At 35.7% G+C, this 24,360-nt stretch overlaps 1 protein-coding gene across 5 annotated transcripts in view; it reads left to right on the forward strand.

Annotated features, from left to right (window-relative positions):
- The window catches only part of SYT4 (synaptotagmin 4), a 60,258-nt gene extending 38,655 nt beyond the window's left edge, over window positions 1–21,603 (forward strand). For 4 of the 5 annotated variants that reach the window (XM_081563181.1, XM_081563185.1, XM_081563183.1 and 1 more), the window contains 5 exons: window positions 13,884–14,010; window positions 14,621–14,657; window positions 16,825–17,639; window positions 19,314–19,434; window positions 20,871–21,603. In XM_081563181.1, coding sequence (XP_081419307.1) covers window positions 13,884–14,010; window positions 14,621–14,657; window positions 16,825–17,639; window positions 19,314–19,434; window positions 20,871–21,178 — 1,408 coding nt within the window. In that variant the 3' untranslated portion in view covers window positions 21,179–21,603. The remainder of the gene's footprint in view (window positions 1–13,883; window positions 14,011–14,620; window positions 14,658–16,824; window positions 17,640–19,313; window positions 19,435–20,870) is intronic. The other variant, XM_081563184.1, reaches the window with a different exon arrangement.
- Window positions 21,604–24,360: the final 2,757 nt, after the last annotated feature.

Consider the following 24,360-nt stretch of genomic DNA (forward strand, 5'->3'; position numbering starts at 1 on the left):
CTCATAAGTTTGGTGAACAGGTAGTCTATTTTTGCTCTACTGGCCAAGCACTCTTTCTACTATTCCAAGTTACCACCCAGGTTAATTTATATCCATCTTCTCCACCAAGGTCATGAAAAAATGAAGACTGATAAGTTTATTCTTTGTTAGAATCTCTAACAGGCCCAGTGGTGGTTTAGTTGTTAAGTTGTGTCCAACCCTTGCAACCCCGTGAACTGTAGTCTGCCAGGCTCCTCTGTTCATGGGATTCTCCAAGCAAGAATACTGGAGTGTTCTTTTCCAGGAGATCTTCCTCACCCAGGAATTGAACTCGGGTCTCTGGCATTGCAGGCAGATTCTTTACCGACTGAGCTACGAGGGAATAGGTCCAGTGACCATGTTCAATAAGTGATATCAGTGTGTTTGTTGACACAGATCTAAATGGGGTTCTCCAATAAGCAGACAAGGCTTTCGTCTTAACCTTGCCATGGTTAACATTGCAATGGCCACCTGTATACAGACATGGGTAAGTAGATTGTTCCATTTCTTTTCACAACAGTCTGACACCAACTGTGTGGAGGATTATTTTATTCACACTAATCAATTCTCCAACTCTCAATACTAACTGGATGATCTACAATTCAGTGCAATTCTGCTACTTACTACCCAGAGTAATAGATGCACAGGACAAGGTATGGTAAAAGGAATGCAGGCCTCCCTGTCCTCTCCAGGTGAATCACTTTCCTCACACCTAGATGTGATCACCACTCTGGAAGCTCTGCAAATCCTGTTTAGAGTTTTTTTTGTTTTTGTTTTTTACAAGGTTACCATTATATAGTCATAGTCAATTTAATCATTGGTCATTGATAACGGAACTCACTGTCCTCCCTAAAGGTCTGGAAATAGGGTTGAAAGTTCCAACCCTCTAATCATATGGTTGGACTTTCTGGTGACCAGCCCTCTTCCTGAAGTTATCTAGTACTTCTTCAGCCAATGAATTCCTCAGCCAAATCTGGTTAACTTACCAAGGCACTTATCGTTCATTCTAAAAATTTTAGATACTCTTTTTCAGACACCAGAGGCAAAGTTGAGACTTGTAAAACACAAGATGCTCTTACCATCCCTATCAATTAGGAAATTCCAAAGGTTGTAGAAGCTTTTTTGCCAAGAACCATGGACTAAGATTAAATATATATTTCTAATCATATCACAATATCACATACACACACCAGTTTTATAGATGCTACACATTAATGGGCTCCCTGGGAGGCACAATGGTAAAGAATCTTCCTGCCAATACATGAGATGTAAGAGACATGGTTTTGATCCCTGAGTTGGGAAGATCCCCTGGAGTTGTTGTTGTTATTCAGTCATTAAGTTTAACGAGTCAATATAAGATGTCTGAAGATGGAAGAAGTTTCTTCATGATGTTGCATTTAATAACATTGTCCATTTTATTAAGCTATTTTATATGTCAGATAGAGTTCCAATACTTAGCAGTAAGGTGAAACAAGAGGGAAATACAGTGACACGCTATATCATGCACATGGACAGGATGTGTAAAAGTTTGCCCCACTACATTATATCATTGGTATTGACTTTTCTTAAGGACCTTATGAACAAATAAATACTTCATGAACTGCTACAGCTATAATTATCTGTGGTTTATGAATGATAGATAAAGAAAATAGTAAAGTGATCTGTGATGTTTTTGCCCTCTTCATGGAAATTGGATTAGGTCAGGTGATTGGATGAAGAACCCACATACATATTCTTGTAAAATCAGAGTCTAATCAAATGCTCTGCAACTGCAGTGGTCACATATAGAAGTCTGCTCTTCAACCTTAGTTCCTAAAGGCACAACATACATCAGTCCATGTACTCAACCAACTCATCATTCTGTACTGCCTCTATGAGTATTCTGTGTACCTTCTCAGAAGCCCCTACTTGTCCCCTTGCTCTTTTCTTTTCTAGATAGCCACCTCTGAAGAAGCTATGCAAGTTCCTAAACCTGTTACAAAAGTAAGCTTGCTATTCCGTCTCATTGAACAGAGCACATTCAAGATGCGATTCTGTCATGAAAATACATTTTTCAGTAGCCAAAGACAAAGTGTACCCCCATACTACAATTCATCTTTGGAGGTGAACCATGCTGCTCATCTAAATAAGACCTAGATCTGGCTTCTGATATGCTGCATTCCCATCAACCTTGCAGAGTAATCAAGTAAATTTAGGAGCTTTTTCAATAATTGAACTATTACTTCAAATGAAATCTTTTGTGGAAATCTACTATACAAAAAATAAGAAGGTATCTAATATGCAAGGTGCTTCCCTGTAGCTCAAACGGTAAAGAATCTGCCTGTGATGCAGGAGACCAAGGTTTGATCCCTGGATTGGGAAGATCCTCTGGAGAAGGGAATGGCAATCCACTCCGGTATTCTTGCCTGGAAAATTCCATGGACAGAGAAGCCTGGCAGCCTACAATTTGTGGGATCGCAAAGAGTTGGACACAGCTGAATGACTAACAGACAGAGACTATGCAAAAATAAAGTAGATAAAAGTTAGTGGCCAGACTTCTACAGATTAGCTACTATCCTTGCAAATGGCCCCAGAGAAATCACCAGACATCCCTAAGGCTTTAGGTTTTGAGGTCTAAATCCACTATACTAATTCAGAGACATGGGTTTGGGCATTTCCTCCAACCCTCTGGAAATTTATACGCATTCTTCCTGCTGCTCTAGACCTCCTTCAGACTAATATTTTATACTGATCACCCAAAACTTAAATGAGGCTTTTAGGCCTCTGTCTTACCCCTCTTGCCTTCAAAGTAGGCCTCATCCTGAATAGAAAAATTGTCCAGAACTATGATGCAACTTGGAACTTCCTGCTTCCACACTCTTCCCTGCCTCAATAGACCATGAAGGTGATTGCTGTTGTTTGAGTCAATGCTCCAGCTTTAACTCTACCTAAGGACATATCAACTTCAAGTGTATAGTAGTAGCCAGTATATGTGTGTCTTGCTGATCCTGTTTGTGATGCCAGTTTTCTTGCTGTTCGCACTGTTCACACAGTTTGCTGAACCTGGGGTAGACAAGGCACAAGCTAAGAGGCTGGAAGAAGAAATTGATGAGCTGTAGGAACTGCAGACATGTTTATTCTCTCCTGGCTGACACAGCAGCCATGACATAAAGATAGTGTAGCCACAGCACAGCCATAACACAACCTCATACAAAGTACCCATGATGCAGTTCCAGTGTAGCCCCAATGCTGTAGCAGCCAAGTCACTCCCATGAAGCTCAAGCAGGCATACCGCACAAAGTAAGGCACGACCGAGTGAATATCTTGTGACACACATGTGCAGTGCTGTAAGTGGTCCCTGCTGTCACATAAACATCATGATGTGCATATGCAGTGGTATAAGTGATCTCAGCTGTCACATAATCATTATTTACAAAACATGGGGCAAGAGTGAGAGGCCATGGGGTGAGAGAGCCTGACCATGCCATCTTGGCTAATTTTCACTGAGATATCCAAATTAGGGATAGTCAGATCTCAGTCTGGGGTCTCTCTCAAGCCCTCATCTTCCACCCTATTTGCAATTTGGCCTGGGTATTGTGTTCTTTTCACTGGCCCAGAAGTTCTTCTAGAAGTTTCCTAGGCTCCCTGCCCATGAGAGTGTTAAACACTTCAGCATTGGCTACTGAAAGAGGTATTTTCAGTATTTTCATGATATAGTCCCCTCTTGGATGTACCCTGTTCAGTGCGAAGAAATAGCAAGCCTGATCTTATCCAGTATATCTGTTGAGGTGGAGACCTTAAGGTGAACTATGAAACCATGTTCTAAGGAGAGCTGGGTGAGGCTACATAATGCTGGTGGTGACTGCCCAGAATATTGGTCTGCCTTAGGTCCAGCATAGCCACCCTGAGTATTGAAAGGAGTGGATCTTCATAAACATATAGCTTAATTCTTCCATGTGCATTAAGGGGTTCACAAGTTGGGTTAAAACACAAGAAGGACAAGGAGGCAAATGGAGACATCTCTGGGGCTCTGGTGACGTATTTCAATATAGGGTTCAAGCAGATAAGTTAAGGAATAAAAAGTATACAAAGGTGATATAAAAATGGATCCCTTTAAGAGTAGACATGATTGTTTCCTCTACACTTTTACACACTTTAAAAAATTGTATTATATTGGAGAAGGCTAAGCCTTCTAAGCCCTAATGCAACACACACACACAGGTTCAGATAAGTGTGCACCTATTCTTATCCAAATAAAATATTCGTTAATATTTGAAATTTTCTATAGTTTTATGTTGAACATTGATTTTCATTCTGAGTGTCTGACCTTGAAGTTCAACCATTTTAGCATCACTCATTATTCATGACATGCATATAGACTAGGGAGTTCTTATTGAAAAATTTCACTGAGGTCTGACATGACAAGGAACCTTAGTTGACTGCTCCATGGTTTTGATAGTTTTATTTAAGCCTGAAGAACAATGGTTATTGATGCTGTGGAGTTTAAAGGGACAGCATTTTTAGTTGTTAGGGTACAGAAAGAAAGTCAACTTTCTTATCTAGAGAAACACTATCAATGAACCAAGCATGAAAGGCGGATAGATTTAAAACCATTTTTGCCACCAGATGGTGTTTGTCTGCTTCTAGTTGCTATCAATAAGTTAACACAAGATTCTGTATGCACAGAGGCAGTGATTCCTGAACATTTTAGAATCATTATAGCACATTTTATAGATTCAGCTGAACAGAGGACTCTGGGTGATTATGATTAAACATACTGATACTAAATTACATATTGATCTCATGAATATCAATGCACACAAAGAATCAATGAGAACAATGCCTGTAACTAGAAGGAGCATTTTAATTTTTGATGATAATAGGGCCAGTTTTTAGTGGAACATTAGGCACAAGATTGGATTCTCTCAGCTGACTCTCATCATGTAGGAAATAGATTTTATTTTTCCTTTCATAATATGAGACATTAATTATAGAATATGTCTAATTTTCTGACATACATAGCTAGCAAAGGTCTTAAAAATACCTTAAAAAGTATTCAAGTGTCTTAAAACAAAATATTTTTCTCAATATTTTATTAGAAGTATAAACATCACTTAAAATTGTTTCCATTTTTTGAATGTTTACTGCTCAGTAAAAGAGACAGATGAACTGTACTGAATTCATCAAACACAAGAATTATAACAATTCTTTTGAACAGAAAATATGTTGGATTAAAAAGAAAGACTGTGGTTCAGAATGGATGCTATCGTAATATGTGACTTTGTACCCAAACTCTTAAGTAGCTTGAGTGTTTGTACCCTCACCAATATTTCCAAAGAAGGGGGTATAAAGATTTCTGCAGTTTCTTCCAGCTCTAAAAATTGTAGATTCTATTATCATATGAAAATCCACAGCTATATGAGAGGAAGATGCATTAGTGCAAATGGGAAATGAGAAGCTCATAGAAGCCAGAAGCTCCATTTGATGATTCACACGTTCCCAGTCATTATGAAGGCAGACCCACTGACTGATGTAGACACTTTATATATTCTCAAACAAAGCCATCAGATGATGCAACATATATAAAGAACTACCTCTAAATTTTGAGCTGTGTGGAGACAATAAATAATGAAAAGATTTGTATTACAATAGGAAGGACATGGTTCTTTACAAAAATAGAAATGAGATATTACTTATTATTGCCAAATTGTTAACTACTTTGAAAAACATTGTGCCCTAGTGTTACTAAAATGATTAGAATGCCTTTGGAAATTATAGTGTAGTAAATGCATAAAGAATAGGTAAGCATTTCTTAGAGCCTCAGATAGCTTCATAGAGCTTTTGTCTTCAAGGTGTTTCAAAAACATCGCAGTAGATTTAAATATCACAATGGATTCATTCTCCTTTCTTCTCCATCATTTGGGTTTGCTACCAGAGTTCTCTGTGCCAAGTTAGAGTTTATGTCACAGCAAGGTCAAAGAATTTACAAAAATGTAGGCAGTGTAAACATAGCCCAATTTATTCAGAATTACCAGGTTCTTTCAGTGGCCTTATGGGCTTACCAATTATATCAACTGTGGAATTCACTTCAGAGGTATGTTTATAAAGGTAGGTAAATAGCAAAGGGGAAAATTCTTACTACTCTTCATGCTGTGTCTTAATATCCTCATTTAGGTCTGTTGATATTCTCAGGCAAATACTAAATACATTCAATACTAAGACTTAACTATTGGAATTATATCAATTTTATACTGTAGCTCACTTTGAGCATTGCATTTTATCCTTATTCTTCTTTATTTAGAGATAAACATTGTGCCCACTGTCCTCAGTGGTCTTCACAAACTCTTCCTACTAAAGAGTTATAAACATAATGCTTAGGTTTTGTGTTTAGGAAATGTTCATTGCTGTACATGAAATGATGCTGTCCTTTAGGTTGATAAAAATCATCAGAAATAAATATTTTATATTACTTGTTCAGAGTTTTGAAGTAACTGAGAAAATGACAGTGTAAGATTTTTAATATATCAATCTCCAACACAATTTTTTGTTTTAAAAAGGCATATTATATAATGAAATAAAAAATAAAATTAAAAGAACAGAAATAGATCATAAATAAAATGTTTTACATGTTGCAGAATTATGGTGAACAAAGGGCCTCTGTACAATTTTGTTGTTGTTGTCATTCATCCTAAGTTGTGTCCAACTCTTTACCACACTATGGACTGCAGCACACCAGACTTCCCTCTCCTTCACTATGTCCTGGAGTTTGCTCAAATTCATGTTCATTGAGTCAATGATGCCATCCAACCATTTCATCCTCTGTCACCCCATCTCCTCTTGCTATCAACCTTTTCCAGCAAAAAGGTATTTTCCAGTGAGTTGATCCTTCACATCAGGTGGCTATAGGAATGGCGATTCAGTTTCAGCATCAGTCCCTCCAATGAATATCCAGGGTTGATTTCCTTTAGGATTGACTGCTTTGATCTCCTTGCTGTTCAAGGGATTGTTGAGAATCTTCTCCAGCAGCACAGTTTGAAAGCATCAGTTCTTTGGTGCTCAACCTTCTTTGTGGTCCAACTCTTACATCCACAGATGACTACTGGAAAAACCATAGCTTTGACAAGATGGAAATTTGTAACCAATGTGATGTCTCTGCTTTTTAACACCTGCCAAGATCTGTCATAGCTTTTCTTCCAAGGAGCAAGCATCTTTTAATGTCATGGCTGCAGTTACCATCCACAGTGGTTTTGGAGTCCAAGAAAATAGTCTGCCCCTGTTTCCAATTTTTCCGCATCTGTTTGCCATGAAGTGATGCCAGGCTCCTCTGTCCATGGGTATTCTCCAGGCAAGCATACTGGAGTGGCTTGCCATTTCCTTCTCCAGGGGATCTTCCCAACCCAGGAATCAAACTCAGGTCTCCTGCATTGCAGGTAGATTCTTCACCAACTGAGCTATGAGGGAAGCCCTGAAGTGATGAAACCAGATGCCATAATCTTAGTTTTTTGAGTGTTGAGTTTTAAGTGAGCTTTTTCACTCTCCTCTTTCACCTTCATCAAGAGGATCTTACTCTACTTTGCTTTCTGCGATTATGGTGGTATTACCTGCATTTCTGAGGTTGTTGATATTTGTCCTGGCAATCTTGATTCCAGCCTTTGATTCATCCAGCCTAGCATTTTGCATGATGTACTCTGAATATAAGTTAAATAAACTTCTTTTAGAATTTTCCACAGTTTGTTGTCATCCACACAGTTTAAGGCTCTTATGTAGTCAATGAAGCAGAAATAGATATTTTTTTTAAAAGAATTCCCTTGCTTTTTCTATGTTTAAACAAAATCAGTAATTTGATCTATGATCCCTCTGCCTTTTCTAAATTCAGCTTGTATATCTGGAATTTCTCAGTTCATGTACTGTTGAAGCCTAGCTTGAAGCATTTTGAGCATTACCTTGCTAACATGGCCAGAATACTGGAGTGGGTAGCATTTCCCTTCTCCAGGGGATCTTCTCAACCCAGGGATTGAACCCAGGTCTCTTGCATTGCAGGCAGATTCTTTACCAGCTGAGCCACAATAGCATAATCATATTTTAGGATTTGAAATAGCTCAGCTGGAATTCCATCACCTCCACTGTCTTTGTTCACAGTAACACCTCCTAAGGCTCACTTGACTTCACACTCCAGAATATCTTGCTTTAGGTGAGTGATCACACCATCATGATTATCTGGGTCATTAAGAGCTTTATTTGTGTCATTAAGACATTTTTTGTGTGTGTGTAGTTCTTCTGTGTGTTCTTGCCACCTCTTTTTAATTTATTCTGCTTCTTTTAGGTCCTTGGCATTTTTGTCCTTTATTGTGCCTATTTTTTCATCAAATGTTCCATTGATATCTCCGATTTCTTAAAGATCTCTCTAGTCTTTATCGTTCTATTGTTTTCCTCTATTCCTTTGCATTGTTCTTCACAAGGCTTTTTTATCTCTCCTTGCTATTCTCTGGAATACTGCATTCAGTTGGGTGTATCTTTCCTTTTCTCCTTTACCTTTTGCTTCTCTTGTTTACTCAGCTATTTGTAATGTCGCCTCAGAAAACTGCTTTGCCTTCTTACATTTTTTTTTTCTTTTGGGGTGGTTTTGATCACTGCCTCCTGTACAATTTTATGAACCTCTGTCCATAGTTCTTTAGGCACTCTTTCTGAGATCTAATCCCTTGAATCTATTCATCATCTGCACTGTATAATCATAAGGGATTTGATTTAGGCCATTCCTGAAAGGTCTTGTGGTTTTCCCCACTTCAATTTAAGTCTGAATTTTGCAGTAAGGAGCTCATGATCTGAGCCAGAGATTCAAGCTCATTACATGTTTTGTGCATTTTATTTCTATCCTTATTACATTATTAGAACAGTTTCACCTGATTAGATTCCATAGGTTGAGGACCCAGGCTGTAAGGTTTAAAAAAAAAATTTCAATAAGACAATAATGAGGATGTAAAGACACATTTCATCATTAATTTTTTATTTTGAATATTTGTATTGCTATACCTGACTTTTGAGAGTGGAAATGGTACATCATCTAGAATGGGTTCAGTAACATGGAGATTACAGGTATTTCTCCTGGGGTAGTGAATTATTTCTTAGCATAGAAAAATTGGAAGGAAGCTTAAAGTTAATGAAGTGCTAAATTTACCCAATCCTACCTTTCCAATCAGATGCTAGGTAATGATTCCAGCTCTGAAAATTTACCCTAAATGCATTATATATATAAAATCAAGCTTCAAAGTTGCTATAAAATTCCTAGAATTGCCAGGTGAAATCTATGACTTTTATGTGTTAACTTGTTTGGTAATACAATGGGAAAACTATTCAAAATTCATATTAATTTTATGTAGAAGTTCAAAAAATTTACATTTTCACATATATTTTCTTTTTATAATCTTTTTTCAGAGCCAATTTCTAGTACTGTCAATTATCATACTAATCACCTATTTTTCTAATATCTGCACCTGGGTAAATAAATAGGTCAGAATTGGTGTGTTACTGTAAATCCAAAGTGACATTGCAGATCTTTCACTCTGAGATAGAATTAAACTGACTGGATAGTTGAAAAGTTAAAGTTTAAAAGAAAACTCAATTTTTGGAAAACAATTTAAATCATAGGTGCGTAGAAAGTTATACACAGTCTATCTCTAATTTAATTTACTTTTCTCCTTTAATTCCAATTGCCAGTTAGTTTCCTTCCTTATATGCATCTACTTCAATATCTACCCTAATTTGTTTGTATATATATCCTTGAAAATATAATTGCCCATGTAAAATACGCAGCAATGTTAAGTGCACAAACACACCGAGTTTTAGGTAAACTTTTGTTTATTTATTTATTTTACATAAAGCATATAAAGACTCAGAGAAGGCAATGGCACCCCACTCCAGTACTCTTGCCTGGAAAATCCCATGGACGGAGGAGCCTGGTAGACTGCAGTCCATGGGGTCGCGAAGAGTCGGACACGACTGAGCGACTTCACTTTCACTTTTCACTTTTGTGCATTGGAGAAGGAAATGGCAACCCACTCCAGTATTCTTGCCTGGAGAATCCCGGGGGGGGGGAGCCTGGTGGGCTGCTGTCAATGGGGTCGCACAGAGTTGGACACGACTGAAGCAACTTAGTAGCAGCAGCAGCAGTGGTATAAAAATTTAAATTAATATGAATGCATGAGTGCTGTTGTCAGAAACTTCGTAGTTAAAAATGAAACTCTCTTAAATAGGAGAGAAGTTGTGGACACCTCATAGGAGAAGGAAGAATGCAAATCTGAGTATATCATACTGAATCTGCAGTTATGAAGAAGAGGATAGTTAAAGATGGCATGAAAGGGATAGAGAGTGATGGCTGTGGAATAGTGCTGTCCAAGCTTGGTAGAAAATACCAAGCAAAATAAATAAGATTGTAATTATGATCTTAAAAGTTTCTTCCCAGTTCTAAATGAAGGGTTATCTATTTCTTCTATAGTCTGTAAGCATCATGAGGGCAATGCTCTTTTCTAACATCTTTACTAGCATAAATTCCCGACTTAGGTAAAACCTAGAGGTATCACATCTTCAAGAAGGATGCACTGAAAGGAAGAAAAGAAGAAAGTTTATAAGCTTTTATTTTTGGTTTAAGCTAATGAGTTTTTCAATCATGAGCTACCAGAGACCAGTTTAAGTTGGCACATAGTAAGTGCTGAAGAGTTCGAAGAAAAACACATATAGAAATGATTTATGTGAAGGAATTTCTGCAGTACTAATTGGGAAAGCATTTGTCTTGTAGGATTTTAACTTGGGTGTTCTTGGAATACAAACCTATGCCATTAACATTAGAGCTAGAATTCTTAAAAGAATGATATGAAACATTAAAATAATTATCCATTATCAATTATTTCATTTTAGTCTACATGCAGACCAGTAAAATGCCTTTGTAGTATTAATCTGAGCACTATGAAAAATTACTGAATACTGACAATCATTGAAACATTTTCAAAACCTTTTGAAATTTTCTTTTGCTTAGCAGGAATTTCTAAACACATCTACCAATAATATTTTTAGGAAAGGAATGGAAAAAATATAGACTTAATTTTATAATTAATAAACCATACAAAGTTTATAAAATAAGCTAAAATTAAAAAAAGTAAAGTGAACTAAAAATCTTATAATCATTTAATTATTTATCTTTAAAATCAACTAGATTTCTTAAAACCAAATTGAATTCAAATGTTTTATTCACTGCTTATCAAAGTATACATACATGCATGCTAAATCGCTTTAGTCATGTCCGATTCTTTGTGACCCTATGGACTGTAGCCTGCCAGGCTCCTCTGTCCATGAGATTTCCCAGGCAAAAACACTGGAGTGGGTTGCTATTTCCTTCTCTAGGGATCTTCCTGACCCAGGGACCAAACCTGTGTCTCTTACGTCTCCTGCATTGGCAGGCAGATTCTTTACCACTAGAGCCACCTGGGAAGCCCCATATATACGTATTCGTACACATATTCATAATCAGAAATAAAATAGGGTAAACACTGAAGCACTTCATCGGTCAAAGAATCACTCTGAAGTAAACAATGCCACTTGTACAGATGGGTTTGCCTTACTCAGGGCAGGAACTTACTTGAGACTGTGTGTTTTAGGTAGCAATTAGGTGGTTACCTAGCAACAACCCCTCCTCTCAAATCAATGCTGCAAGAATGGTATTGTTTATGTCAGAGAATTGATTACTTGTTTGCTGGATCTAAAGAGAACAATGTAATATGGTGGTAGGGTGTGAATCTTAATCACAAGAAACTTAACAGTGTTTCCTCTAAATTGGGTCAGCTTCCCATTCCTCACCTGATGTTACTGGAATTTTGTTTGAAGAGATTACATAATGGTTAATATGCTGCTTATCAAATGAAAATGAAGAAAACATCTGACATTTAGTTAATAACTTTGATTTTCAGTTTGCCTTTAAAGCAAACACTGAAAGAGTTACTACATTCACAATAGCATTAGCTCTGGGCAAGACGTAATTTTATCACAATGTGTCCTCAGAAATGAGACAACCCAGGGTAGGGTGTGGTTCTGTTTAAAGAGAGTTCCGGGGTCATTTAAGGAGAGTTTGAACAATCTAGACAGGTTTTAGATGATAGCTGTTTACCACCTGAAGGTAAAATTACAGAGATATTAATTTGTGTCAAACACATACATAAAGTGTTTGTGTTTACAAGTGAGTATAACCATTTGCTATTAATAACTTAGGTAGAAAACATATTTTAATAAACCTCATACCATAAATGTATCACAAATAAATGCCACTCACTCTTTCATCTATCTAATGGATATTTATTCATAGGGACAGTCTCACCAGCTGCATGCAAAATCAAGGAAGCAAGTAATCTGAATGAAATGGAACAATGAGGCCAGAAAACACAGATTTTGATAATGGAAAAATTGAATACAGTAAATTAGCTTGTATGTTTTTATCGGAAGAAGATATAAAGTGAAGAAAAAAATCTGTTAGGAGAATGTTAAAATGCCAAGTATGTGGGAGGGAGTGAGTAGAAAAGGAAAAAAGAGGGACTTAGGTTTATAAAATTTTCCATGATGCAAAAGACCGAGCCAATTTCTCCCTAGACACAGTCCTGACGTTCAGAGCCAGCTGCTTGCCAGTACACAGGAACCTGTCATTTTACAGTAGCTTTCTGAGACTCACCCGATACTCACTCCTCCCCCATCCCAGAACACACTGAATGTAATTTTCTCACTGAGTTCCAGAGCAGAGGAATTCCTTGTGGAGCAATAATTGACATGTTGAAGTTACAGCCTGAGTTCTCTTCTTTGGAAAATTGTTAACATTTGCTTTAAAAAAGCACACTGTTCAGATTAAAATTAATCAGAATCTACCAACATATTTTCCCAGTTCCTCATCCCTGGGGATATCAGTAGTTTAGAAAAGCAATATGTTTTCCTTTGAAAATAACCAATAATTATTGATGTCATTTTAGGCTGTGATGTTATTCTTGTAACTATTTTGAATAAACCTGTTAGAAGTCAGGGATTTTAACCAGAAATGTCATTTCCAAAACAATCTCAATATATGCAAAAGGCATAACTGAGGGTCAGTCTGAATACAGAAGGGATTATTCCCATATGTTCCCAAGTAATTTAGCTGGTCAAAAGTCAAATATTAAAGGAAGAGAGCTGAGAGAAAGATTGAGCAACAGAATCAACAAACTGTTTACACTAATAATTTATTAGAAAATAAGTGATAATGATAGGGAAATTTATTTCAAATGAATCAATGTGCAGTAAATTTTCAAATATAGGTGTAATATATCAAAGAAAAATTTCAATAGCAAGAAAGTATAGATTTTCATTTTATAAGGGATTGTTGATGTAGAAATTTCTCTTCTTACTCTTCCCTCAAATCGCTTCTGTAAATTATATTATTCTGATAACACAGACACATTTTTTCACTGATCTAAATGATCAGGAGATTTTTACATTAGGAATTGACATTGATGAGTTTCAGGACTCATCTCTATGTGTCTCTGAGCCCCCACAGAACAGCAAACTAATCTCCAGTAGTCCAACAGTTAAAATAATTGATGAATGTGTGTTGAAATCCCAGGAGAGAAGGGAGGAAGAAAGAATGAAGGGGGAGAGGAGTGGCTTGGGGAGAGGAGGGAGGTGCTGATTTCAACCCTGTAGCGTCAGGATTGCGTCAATTCGTGTTTCAGCCACGTCCAGGGTCTCGGAGACAAGCTTCTCTAACGAGCCAAAACAGGAACAGGGCTGGAAAATCACTGTGTGAGGGCAAGTGGACCTCCCTCGCTGCCTCTTCCCTACTCCCGGCTTAGGTCCCCTGAGCTTTGTACTGTTGTTTCCAGCACTAGGAAAATCCCCTGTCCCTTCAGATCGAGGGAAGTGAACCAACCCAGAGGGTTTCCGTTCAGCACCTCGGACAGAATACGCAACAAAAAATGGCTCCGATCTCTACCAGCCGGGAAGAATTTGGTAAGCAAGTTACTCAACTTACAACTGCGATTGTTCCTTAAATACTCTGGTGTGTGTGTGTGTGTGTGTGTGTGTGTGTGTGTGTGTGTGTGTGTCCGTGGGATGTTGATTATAGATTCCCCAGGTAAACTGAAAGGAACATGAGAATTGTAAAACGGCAATAGTAGCTTATCTCTGTGGTTTCTCTCTTGATTATTTTTCTCCTTAAAATTGCTTTATGCTAGCGCGATTTTACATCCAAGAAGTTCCTAATCATCCAGGTATCCCTGTAAATTGCAGCACGTGCTAAGTAAAGAAAAGGGATCTGTTTGCTTGTTGGTTTCATCAATTCTGTAGGTGATTTTTATTTGCATGAAAACCTGTATTTAACTAATTAGGGGAAGCCAAATGGTTCTGTGATTACATAAGGGTTTGATTTCAGTATAAAATAATTTGACTATTGGGCATTAGAATGTATGTTTTATTGCAGAATGTACCATAAGGTATTTTTTTCTCTGCTATGTTTTTCTTGTATTCTTGAAATATGCTACTAGTGAAAGACAGAATCCTACGATGCTAGGGTTAAATAGAGTATTCAAAATTAATTAGTTGAACCCATTCTATTTCACAGGTAACCAGAGGCCAGAGAGAGAAGGGAAAATTTGCAGGTCAGTTAGCTAAAAACTACTGGAAACTATACTTAAGACTTACATTTTCCGGTTCACTTTCCCTTTTCCTATATCTATGCTTAACACCCTTACTCTTCTCTGTTTTAGTGAAAAAAGAAAAAGAGAAAATATCAGAGGTATTTCTTCGAATAGAAAAGTGTTATTTTAGGTTCCATTATATTCCAAAGGCGAGAGATTGGAGTTTTGCTTTACATATATTTAGAAATATCAGGAAATTTATAGAAGTTTGTTATGAAACTGAATGAAATGACAGATCTTTGCTCTCAAAAGTTTAGGATCTTATTATTAGAGAATACATAGGGAGTAGATGAACCTTTGTATATTATATTAAATATTTTACTATTTGACATTAATATTAAATGAGACAATATGTGATATTATATTCAGGAAGGAATTTCTTTCACAGCTGTCCATTTGACTGGTTGAGTTTATATTGTTGTAATATGATATGTATTTCCAGTTTCTGATTGAAAATCAGAAATATTTAAATACTGAGGAATTTTCAGATGCTGTGCTAGTTAAAAATATGTTCTAGTATGGGCCATAAGTCTATTTAGAAAAAAAAATTATTTTTCCTTTTTAAAAATTTTTTCTTTCATAACTGACTATAAAGAATACTTCCTGACTTTGCTTTTGCTCCCTAGACTTGGATGATTAGAAAGTCCAGGAGTGTTTTGTTTGTATGTGTGTTTTTTCTCCCCACAAAGACTTAAACAGAAGGAAAACCTGAAAAGCTGATAGTAAATTTAGCTAATGATCATTAGCTCTCACCTGATTTTCTTTCTGTAGCAGCCACGGCTTTTTCTGTCTCATGAATTCAAAGTGTATTTTTCATCTCTACACAATTCAGTTTATTGATATAGTTAAACTACAGAATATTTTTCAATGATGTGTTTCCTTTTTTATATTCTTTGGTATCTTTGCTGTTGTCATTTCCTAATTTTATATTATTTGAGTTCAGTTTTGTGATTATGAAATAGAAGTTTGAGGGATTGAGGAGCAGAAAAACAAAAGACTATTCTTTCAGGGATTAGTTAAGCAAGCCTTAACCTTTTCCTTACTGGGACTTTTAACTTTATTATTCACTACTTGGGATTAAAAAATAGAATGAAATGGAGCCAAAAGCAGATATTATTACATTAGTTATATTAATTTTGATCATATTAAACATTGACTCGATTCACTGTATCCATAAATAGTAGTATTGCCTTTTACTTACACGGTGATATTAATCATTTGTTGGAGAATATGCTTACATATGGAACATGATAGGCTTCATGAATAATCAATGTTACATAATGTCAGTAATTAATGTGCCCTCATTCAAGGAATGAATGCCAATTTCAATTTGATCACCATTTGCCATGTGGAAATGTGCTAGGAAAAAAATCAGTTATGGATAAAATTGAACTCTAAATTATCTCTACTCACTGTTTTCATTACATTTTAAGGAATGATGATTCATTTATAACCATCCTTTGAGTTTTATCCTATCTAGATAATTAATTTGTACTTTGGATAATTCAGTATTTATTTGAAGAATTTGGGGTAGGTATATGAGTTTGTAGTCTTACAAGTTGTATAATATTAATCTTCTGTTGTTCATCTTTTTGTTCTTTTCCCCCTAATATGTGTACATTTCTTTCACTGTAATTTGGATAGAAATTATTAATGTTTGTGATAATTGCAGATAATGTTCCATCATTTCTCTCAGCATTTGAAGAATGTGACTTAGAATTACATAGTAAGAATTGATGCTTCTGGAAAGCCTCAAAATATCAATGAAAATATTATGAAATTAGTACTGATTCATGCATTTGACTCTATTTATCTCATGTTATCTGAGAAAACAAAGGTAGGTCATGATCATTTAGTATTCCCCCATCCTTAGCCTCAACCAAGTTTCATCCTTTCATTTTATTTATGAAAATTACTACAAGGAAGGATTTTCTATTTATTCTCCATGTGTCACATCTGTGTTTTTTCCTGAAAGTTATACAAAATAGGTACATAATTCACCCAGAACAGTTGGAAAGCAATTCAATCTGTGCAACATACAGCAGTTGCCAGCTTTAGGATGCTTTTCAAATAGGGTGTTTCCAACTCTGCTCCTTTAATGCATGTTATTGGTCATTTGATTTTTCAGATGAAATCCCCACAGTGGTGGGGATCTTCAGTGCGTTTGGCCTGGTCTTCACAGTCTCTCTGTTTGCATGGATATGCTGTCAGAGAAAGTCATCCAAGCCTAGCAAGACTCCTCCGTATAAGTTTGTGCATGTGCTAAAGGGAGTTGACATTTACCCTGAAAGCCTGAACAGCAAAAAGAAGTTCGGAGCCGATGAGAAAAATGAAGTAAAGAATAAATCAGCTGTGCCAAAGAATTCATTGCATCTTGATCTTGAGAAGAGAGATCTGAATGGCAATTTTCCCAAAACAAATCTCAAAGCTGGCAGTCCTTCTGACCTGGAGAGCGTAACCCCAAAACTCTCTTCAGAAGGGGGAAAAGAGGTAGTTTCCCCCGATAGCTTAAAGTCCAGCACTTCTCTTACTTCAGATGAGAAACAGGAGAAGCTGGGAACCCTCTTCTTCTCCTTAGAGTACAACTTTGAGAAGAAAGCATTTGTGGTAAATATTAAGGAAGCACGTGGCTTGCCGGCCATGGATGACCAGTCAATGACCTCTGACCCATACATCAAAATGATGATTCTTCCAGAGAAGAAGCATAAAGTAAAAACCAGAGTTCTGAGGAAGACCTTGGACCCGGCTTTCGATGAGACCTTCACATTCTATGGGATACCCTACACCCAGATCCAGGAGCTGGCCTTGCACTTCACAGTCTTGAGTTTTGACAGGTTTTCAAGAGATGATGTCATTGGAGAAGTCCTGATTCCTCTGGCAGGAATTGAATTAACTGATGGAGAAATGTTAATGAACAGAGAGATTACCAAGAGAAATGTTAGGGTAATTAATTTTTAGTGTTTAACATATTTATAAATAATCTTTTCTGTAGCTTTTTTGTATCAAGGTGATTTTTATTAAAATGATATCTTGTTCATATCATCTTTGCCATGTTTAACTATTATTGATCATAATCAAATGGCAGCAGGGAGACAGATAGATGAAAGAGAATTTAACCCACTACTAAAGTGCTTAAAATATATCAATGATATAAAATAAATAGGGACGCTTTATGGATTTATTTAAATATTATTTATATAACTTTCATGAATTTCTGTCACAAGTATTTTAACTAAGACTGCCACTAAAATGCAGACAGATATTGCTTACTCATAGCAAGTTAAAAAATATGTATCAATGTTAGCATAATTGAAATTGAAAATTAAGTCAATTCAACCTGAGTATTTGAAGTTGTATTGACTTTTCATAGAATTGCTTCTTGAGGAAGAGGTACATCATTACATTGAATTATATTCACCTTTGTGTGGTATAACAGAAGTTACTCTGCCTTTGTAGTTACACTACTTTTGTAGTTCTAGAATTATTAGAAAATTATAAGACATCAATTAATCAAATTTAATTGCTTTTTTCCCTTAAATATGGAACTGACCTGATTCCAGCTGTGGTGTTTCAGAATAACTGGTGTCTATAAGGCATAATTTTATAGAATACCATAAAGTTTGTTTTGACCACATCCTCACCTTTGTCTGTTCAAATTAATGAAAGTCATTATCTAGAATTATTAAGTGGCTTGACACACCAGGCTGCTTAGTAGCACAGTGGGAATAAAGATTTGTTTCTTACTCTTTTTCTTGGAGTGCTCATTCACACAGTTACCCCATAGTAGCTTTTTTTTATAATTTTTTTTTGCAGTTTTAGGAGCTCTGGTCAGCCATCGTTCTTGGCTATAATCAAACCCCAAGTTACTTTTTGTTACTTTCAGTTAGAACTTGTACTTTGAGTTCTTGGTCGTCTTATCTAATGTTAAAGTAAAAACAAGATCTAAGTCTTATGCAAAAAATAAATTCTATGATACTATTCAAAGACAAAGCACTAAAAATTCCGAGTCAGTTCTCTCCAATATTTAGCTCATTCCTTGGATTAAAGGAGGATTTGGGGTAGGGTTGGGGAAGAGAGTTCTAACTCCATCATCCCTCTAGGCCAAGAGAATGGTGGGTGTCAGACTAAATTTCAGGTTTTCTGAATTCAAATTTTAATAATGTCTATTCTAAAGGATTTAAAATAAAATCAAACTGAACGTGAATCAGTTTCCCGTATACAGATCTATTAAAATAATTAGATAATGTTCATTACCATTAATAACTTAATTAAAGTGGAGAGTTAATTAAAAAGCAAAAACTAAAAATACCTCTCTGTAAGCTATATTCTAAATATCCCCCTTAAAAATGTTTCTAGTGATGAGTGTGGCTCTTACTATGAATTTTAACATTCTGCAGTACCTAAAAAGTCCACAAGATGTCAGATAGTTGTTCTTAGGAGGTGATGGCACTGCATAAATGCTTAGTTACTCTGATTCTTTAGCACATTAAAGTAAAATAAGGAAATGTACATTTAAATAACAGTGCTATTATACAACTTTAAAATGTTGATAAAAGTATATATTTCAAAACTAAAGAATGCTAAAAATATTTTTATATCTTACCTCTTTTTGTTTAGAAATCTTCAGGACGGGGTGAGTTATTGATCTCTCTCTGCTATCAGTCCACCACAAATACTCTTACTGTGGTTGTTTTAAAAGCTCGGCACCTGCCTAAATCTGATGTGTCTGGACTTTCAGGTAAGAATGCTTTGAAAAACATAGGCTCAATGAAAAATGAGCTATATATTGGGGAAAACAGTTAACAACTAACACTGGCCTATGATTTTTATTTACCCTTTATTCACAATTACAAATGGTGTGATTGTTCCTCTGTTTCTCATTTTATGGAATAAAAGTGTGAGCCAATGCCATTAACAAAAAGAAGAAAACCAAGTTGTTCTAAAATACAGGACAAAGTTAGTATGTGATAGATGTCTGACTGAAAAAGTTGAAGCATAAAACAGTGATAAATGCAGAAGAAAACAATAAGCTATACAAAAAGTTCTTAATTTTAGTATTTTAAATGAGACTGCCTACACTTACACTTCTATTATTTTTATTATCTTTCCTTTAATTCATTATGTATCTACTGTTTGTTTTGAGAATTAGCTTTTAGTTTTGTGACTAGCTTTCACACACAAAAAAATACTTTGCTGTATGAGAAAGAACATGTGACCTATGGGTTAAAATGATCTGAGTTCAAACCCTAACCCTTCTGTTTCTTAGCATAGTAATCTTGGTTATCTTTTTTAAACTCTATACAAACTGGACATAATAGTACTTACCTTGAAGGGGATTTTGAAGACTGGATATATACATATATGTGTGTATATATATATATATATATATATATATATTTCATTCATATATATATAAATTCATTCATATATGTATATAAAGTGAAATATATATATTTCATTCAATATCACCTAGAGCTATTGTTAGTTATAATTTTATAGTTAAGTAATGGAAGCTGAAAACATTATCTTAAAGATATAGGTTAGGAAGCTAAAATGAACTCATACAACCAGAATAGGGCAAAATAATGTAGTTAAATATGTGACAAAGTAGCATTATCCTAAAAGCCACAGGATACATGTGACACAAGGAATATAAATACAGGGTAACAGGAAACAAACACAGCAGGTGATTAAAGGACCACAGAAGAATTAAAAGTGAAAAAGGCATTGCCATTGTGAACTCTAAATGCCCATTGCCCCCTCATTCAAAGGAGAAAGCAGAGAGGTAGAGAGACTTACCCAAAGTCAGACAACTCAGTAAGGTTAGATGCTGTGTAATATTTTTTCCTTCTATTCCTTTCTCTGGAATGAGTTATTAGTTATCAGAATGTGTTGTTGGAACATTCTCTTTCCTTCCCCTTTTATGTCATCTCTTCATCCTGCTATTACAGTTCTTTCCTATCCTCTGTTATCTCTCATGTTTTACATTCTTACTTATTTTCAACTTGTTGACAAAAGAGAAGCCAAGCTTTACCCATATTTTCACTTCATTCTGACTCATTTTCATTATAATCACATTTTTCGGTATGCAGTAATATCTAAGTGCACTGTTATCTTGAGATCAGAGTTCCTGCCACGTTCTGCCAGTACATTGTCTATTGTGTATCATTGCAGATCCCTATGTCAAAGTGAACCTGTACCATGCCAAAAAGAGAATCTCTAAAAAGAAGACGCATGTGAAGAAATGCACCCCCAATGCAGTGTTCAATGAACTCTTTGTCTTTGACATTCCTTGTGAGGGTCTAGAAGAGATAAGTGTTGAATTTCTGGTTTTGGATTCTGAAAGGGGATCCCGAAATGAGGTGATTGGGCGGTTGGTCCTGGGAGCAGCAGCAGAAGGAGCCAGTGGAGAGCACTGGAAGGAGATCTGTGACTATCCCAGGAGGCAAATCGCCAAGTGGCATGCGCTCTGTGATGGTTAGCACCCTAGCCGTGATAAATTGGAACTTAATGATTTTTACTAGGCAAGGAAAATTTTTCTTTTTTTTCCCTGACACATGAGTGCAAACTTTTTGTTGTTCTTGTTAGAAATGGATTGAATTAGCAGAAAGTAACTGTAAATGTGTATCATGATCATTTCCTCTTTATTAGAGAATCTGGATAAATTTTCATAAGATATTCAATTTCCCCTGCAGGTTACCAGTGATATAAATAAAAGTACTTAAGCATTTTAGGAATATTGCTCTGTAGTCTCAAATTCTGGATGTGGTGATGATCTCATTGGAACACATCACTAAAAATCAATGTGATTATTAGGATTTAGAAATGAAAAGCATTCCTTCTCTTATGAAAATTCACCCATTGCTCATCAAGTGGATAAATAAAATTTTCTTTAAACCCAAAGATATTAAAGAAATGTTCTAGATTGCTTTATTAATTATTTATATGTCATTTACAAATAGTTTTTCTGATTATAAAAGTATATGATTATTGTTCTTTGGTTTGTAATAATTTGACATAACTTTATTATAAGAGAGGTAACTTAGGCTTGTTGGAAAAAAAAAAAAGCAGTGAACAAAATGAGAAATCATTTTATTAAAGGGCTGAGTTGAGGACACTGTAGTCAAAATATGATTTCCTCCCTCTGTGATTACATGTGAGTCAAATGTAAAATATAATCTCACATAAGACCCATGGCCTTGCATTATTCTCTGCTTGTGACAAGACTCAATGTGGCCTAAGGAAGCCCTATATATTTTTGTGAAGTTGTTGAGTTAGCTGATGAGTAAAGAAATAAACTTCAGCTAGAAATCCAGTTAGAAATGCAATTTTCTTAGAGGAAATATAGTTTGTAAGTGTACATTCAAGTGTATCCCTTGAACACACAGAGGTCATGGGTGACTAAGTCTTCATTTGCTTGTTCTCTCCCAGAGAGGACTAAGTTACTATTAAGTCATAAAGTTTCAGTCATTGCTAGATAGAAAATTTTACTTTAACCAACAAATTATAGAAAATAGTCATACGGCAAGCCTAATATACTTTACATATGTTCATACATAACATATTTATGCTGCCAAATTAACACAGCAAAGTATGTCTCACTATCTTTTCTAGGCTAATTTGTCTTGTGGACCAGTTTATAAACTTGTATCTTGTACTGCTTTCCAGTGCCAGGGCTCTGTGATTACTTGGAAAGAATTTACTTGAGGTAATGTCACTGTATTTGAGTGTTTAGAAAAGTAAGAGTGAAACTCAGGTACAGTTGAATTTTAAATATGCAAGTTAGAAATGAAGTCTACTGAAAAAGTTACATTTTAAGTCAGGTTTTGTGTCAGTGTTCTAGCAGTTTTTGAGAATGTGTTTGATATTACAGTGTTTGTAAAATCTATGACAATACATTTTCCAAAACATATACATACTTTTTATGATTATGCTAAAAGTAGGAAATGTTTTACACTCTGTATACAAAAATTGAAATCAACCTCCCTTTTGTGCTTTAAGATGATTTTGGAATTAAACAAGATTATTCTCCAACCATTGTTTTCATGACATCACAAAGTCACATCCCAGCATCTTGGTCCACTCAGCATTTCTGTGAAATGAATTGTAGTCAGTATATGATTTGGGTAAATCATATGGCCTTTTTATGTTTGTATATTTGGTACATGGGCCAAGAAATATAATATATTTTGAAGCCCTGAAACATTAAAAAAATTAAACCCTCAGTATCTTTCACAGTTGCCAGAAGTTAACGATGGTACCAAGCAAAGTATGGTCGTTGAAGGAGGGACAATAAAGCCAACGGCAGATAATTACAAAATGACAATAACTAATTTGTAAATAGTTTTTAGTTGTTTTTGTTTAAATTTAAAGTGTTTTTCGGTGTGAAAAGTCAAGTAAAACTATTTGGAGTTACTGTTAAGTAAAGAGAGAAGAAAAACTAGAACAGAATTGAAGCAGGCAGAGGCACAATGATTGCATTATGTTCTGAAAATTCTGTTTTATATGGTACTACAATATCAGTGTGATCTTGAATTCTGTTACAAATTCTGCACTGTATTAAACATATAAATTAATTGTTTGTCTTATTAGCCAATTTAACCACTCTAGTGGGGAGATGTCCATGTTTGAAGAACTGTGTAACTTAGTAACTGATTTGTTCTGATGTTGTAACTTAATAGAAGTGGTTTGGAAGGAAGCATGGTGTATGAGATGGTGTCTATTTTGTGCCAGCTCTGTATGATGTTTGTAAGATCATGTTTATAAAACATGAATAAATGGCTGCTTTTGTCCAACACATTTCAACTCAAACTTTTCTGTCAGTGGATTCTCTTCTTTCTTTCTAAGTTCTCAAGTTTCCCTAACAGATCATCTGGCACAGATTAAGGAACATAATGATACCATTATCCATCTACAGGAGCAAGACCTGAAGCTAAAGGAGCTTTGGCAGTTGACTCAAGTTCACATGGATGGTATGTGAAAAGATTTCCTCATATTCCTCACTCTTTCTCACTATGGCAGGCCAATCTCCTCCAGGAATCTTCATAAACTGGCTCTGTTATATTCTTAAAATGGTTCATGACCACATTCTTTAACTATTTCTTTATGTATTTTGTTCCCGTTATCATTTTCTATCATGATTTTTAAATTTAATCCTCCTTTTACCGTCTTTTATGATTTTATTTCTCACTTCAGTCTCTTTCATTACCTGTTTTGTTTTGGGGCTTCCCAAGTGGTGCTAGTGCAGGAGACATAAGAGACTTGGATTTGATCCCTGGGTCTGGAGGATCCCCTGGAGGAAGGCACAGCAACCCACTCCAGTATTCTTGCCTGGAAAATCCCATGGACAGAGGAGCCTGGGTGGCTATAGTCCATATGGTCGCACAGAGTAGGACATGACTAAAGTTACTTAGCACACATTTTATATTACTATCTTTTATTTTTTTTTAATTTTTCCTATATCTTTGCATTGGATATATTTATTTAATAAAATGGTATTGAAATGGAAGTCTTTATCTCTTCCAAAGAAAGATAGGAAAAAACCTGAGGACATATGCAACACTTCCTTTCAGTTCAGTTCAGTCGCTCAGTCGTGTCAAATTGTTTGCTACCCCATGAATCGCAGCACGCCAGACCTCTCTGTCCATCACCAACCCCCGGAGTC

The sequence above is a fragment of the Giraffa tippelskirchi genome, chromosome 14, assembly GCF_054371585.1.
Source record: "Giraffa tippelskirchi isolate mGirTip1 chromosome 14, T2T-mGirTip1v1.2.pri, whole genome shotgun sequence".
Lineage (NCBI taxonomy): Eukaryota > Metazoa > Chordata > Mammalia > Artiodactyla > Giraffidae > Giraffa > Giraffa tippelskirchi.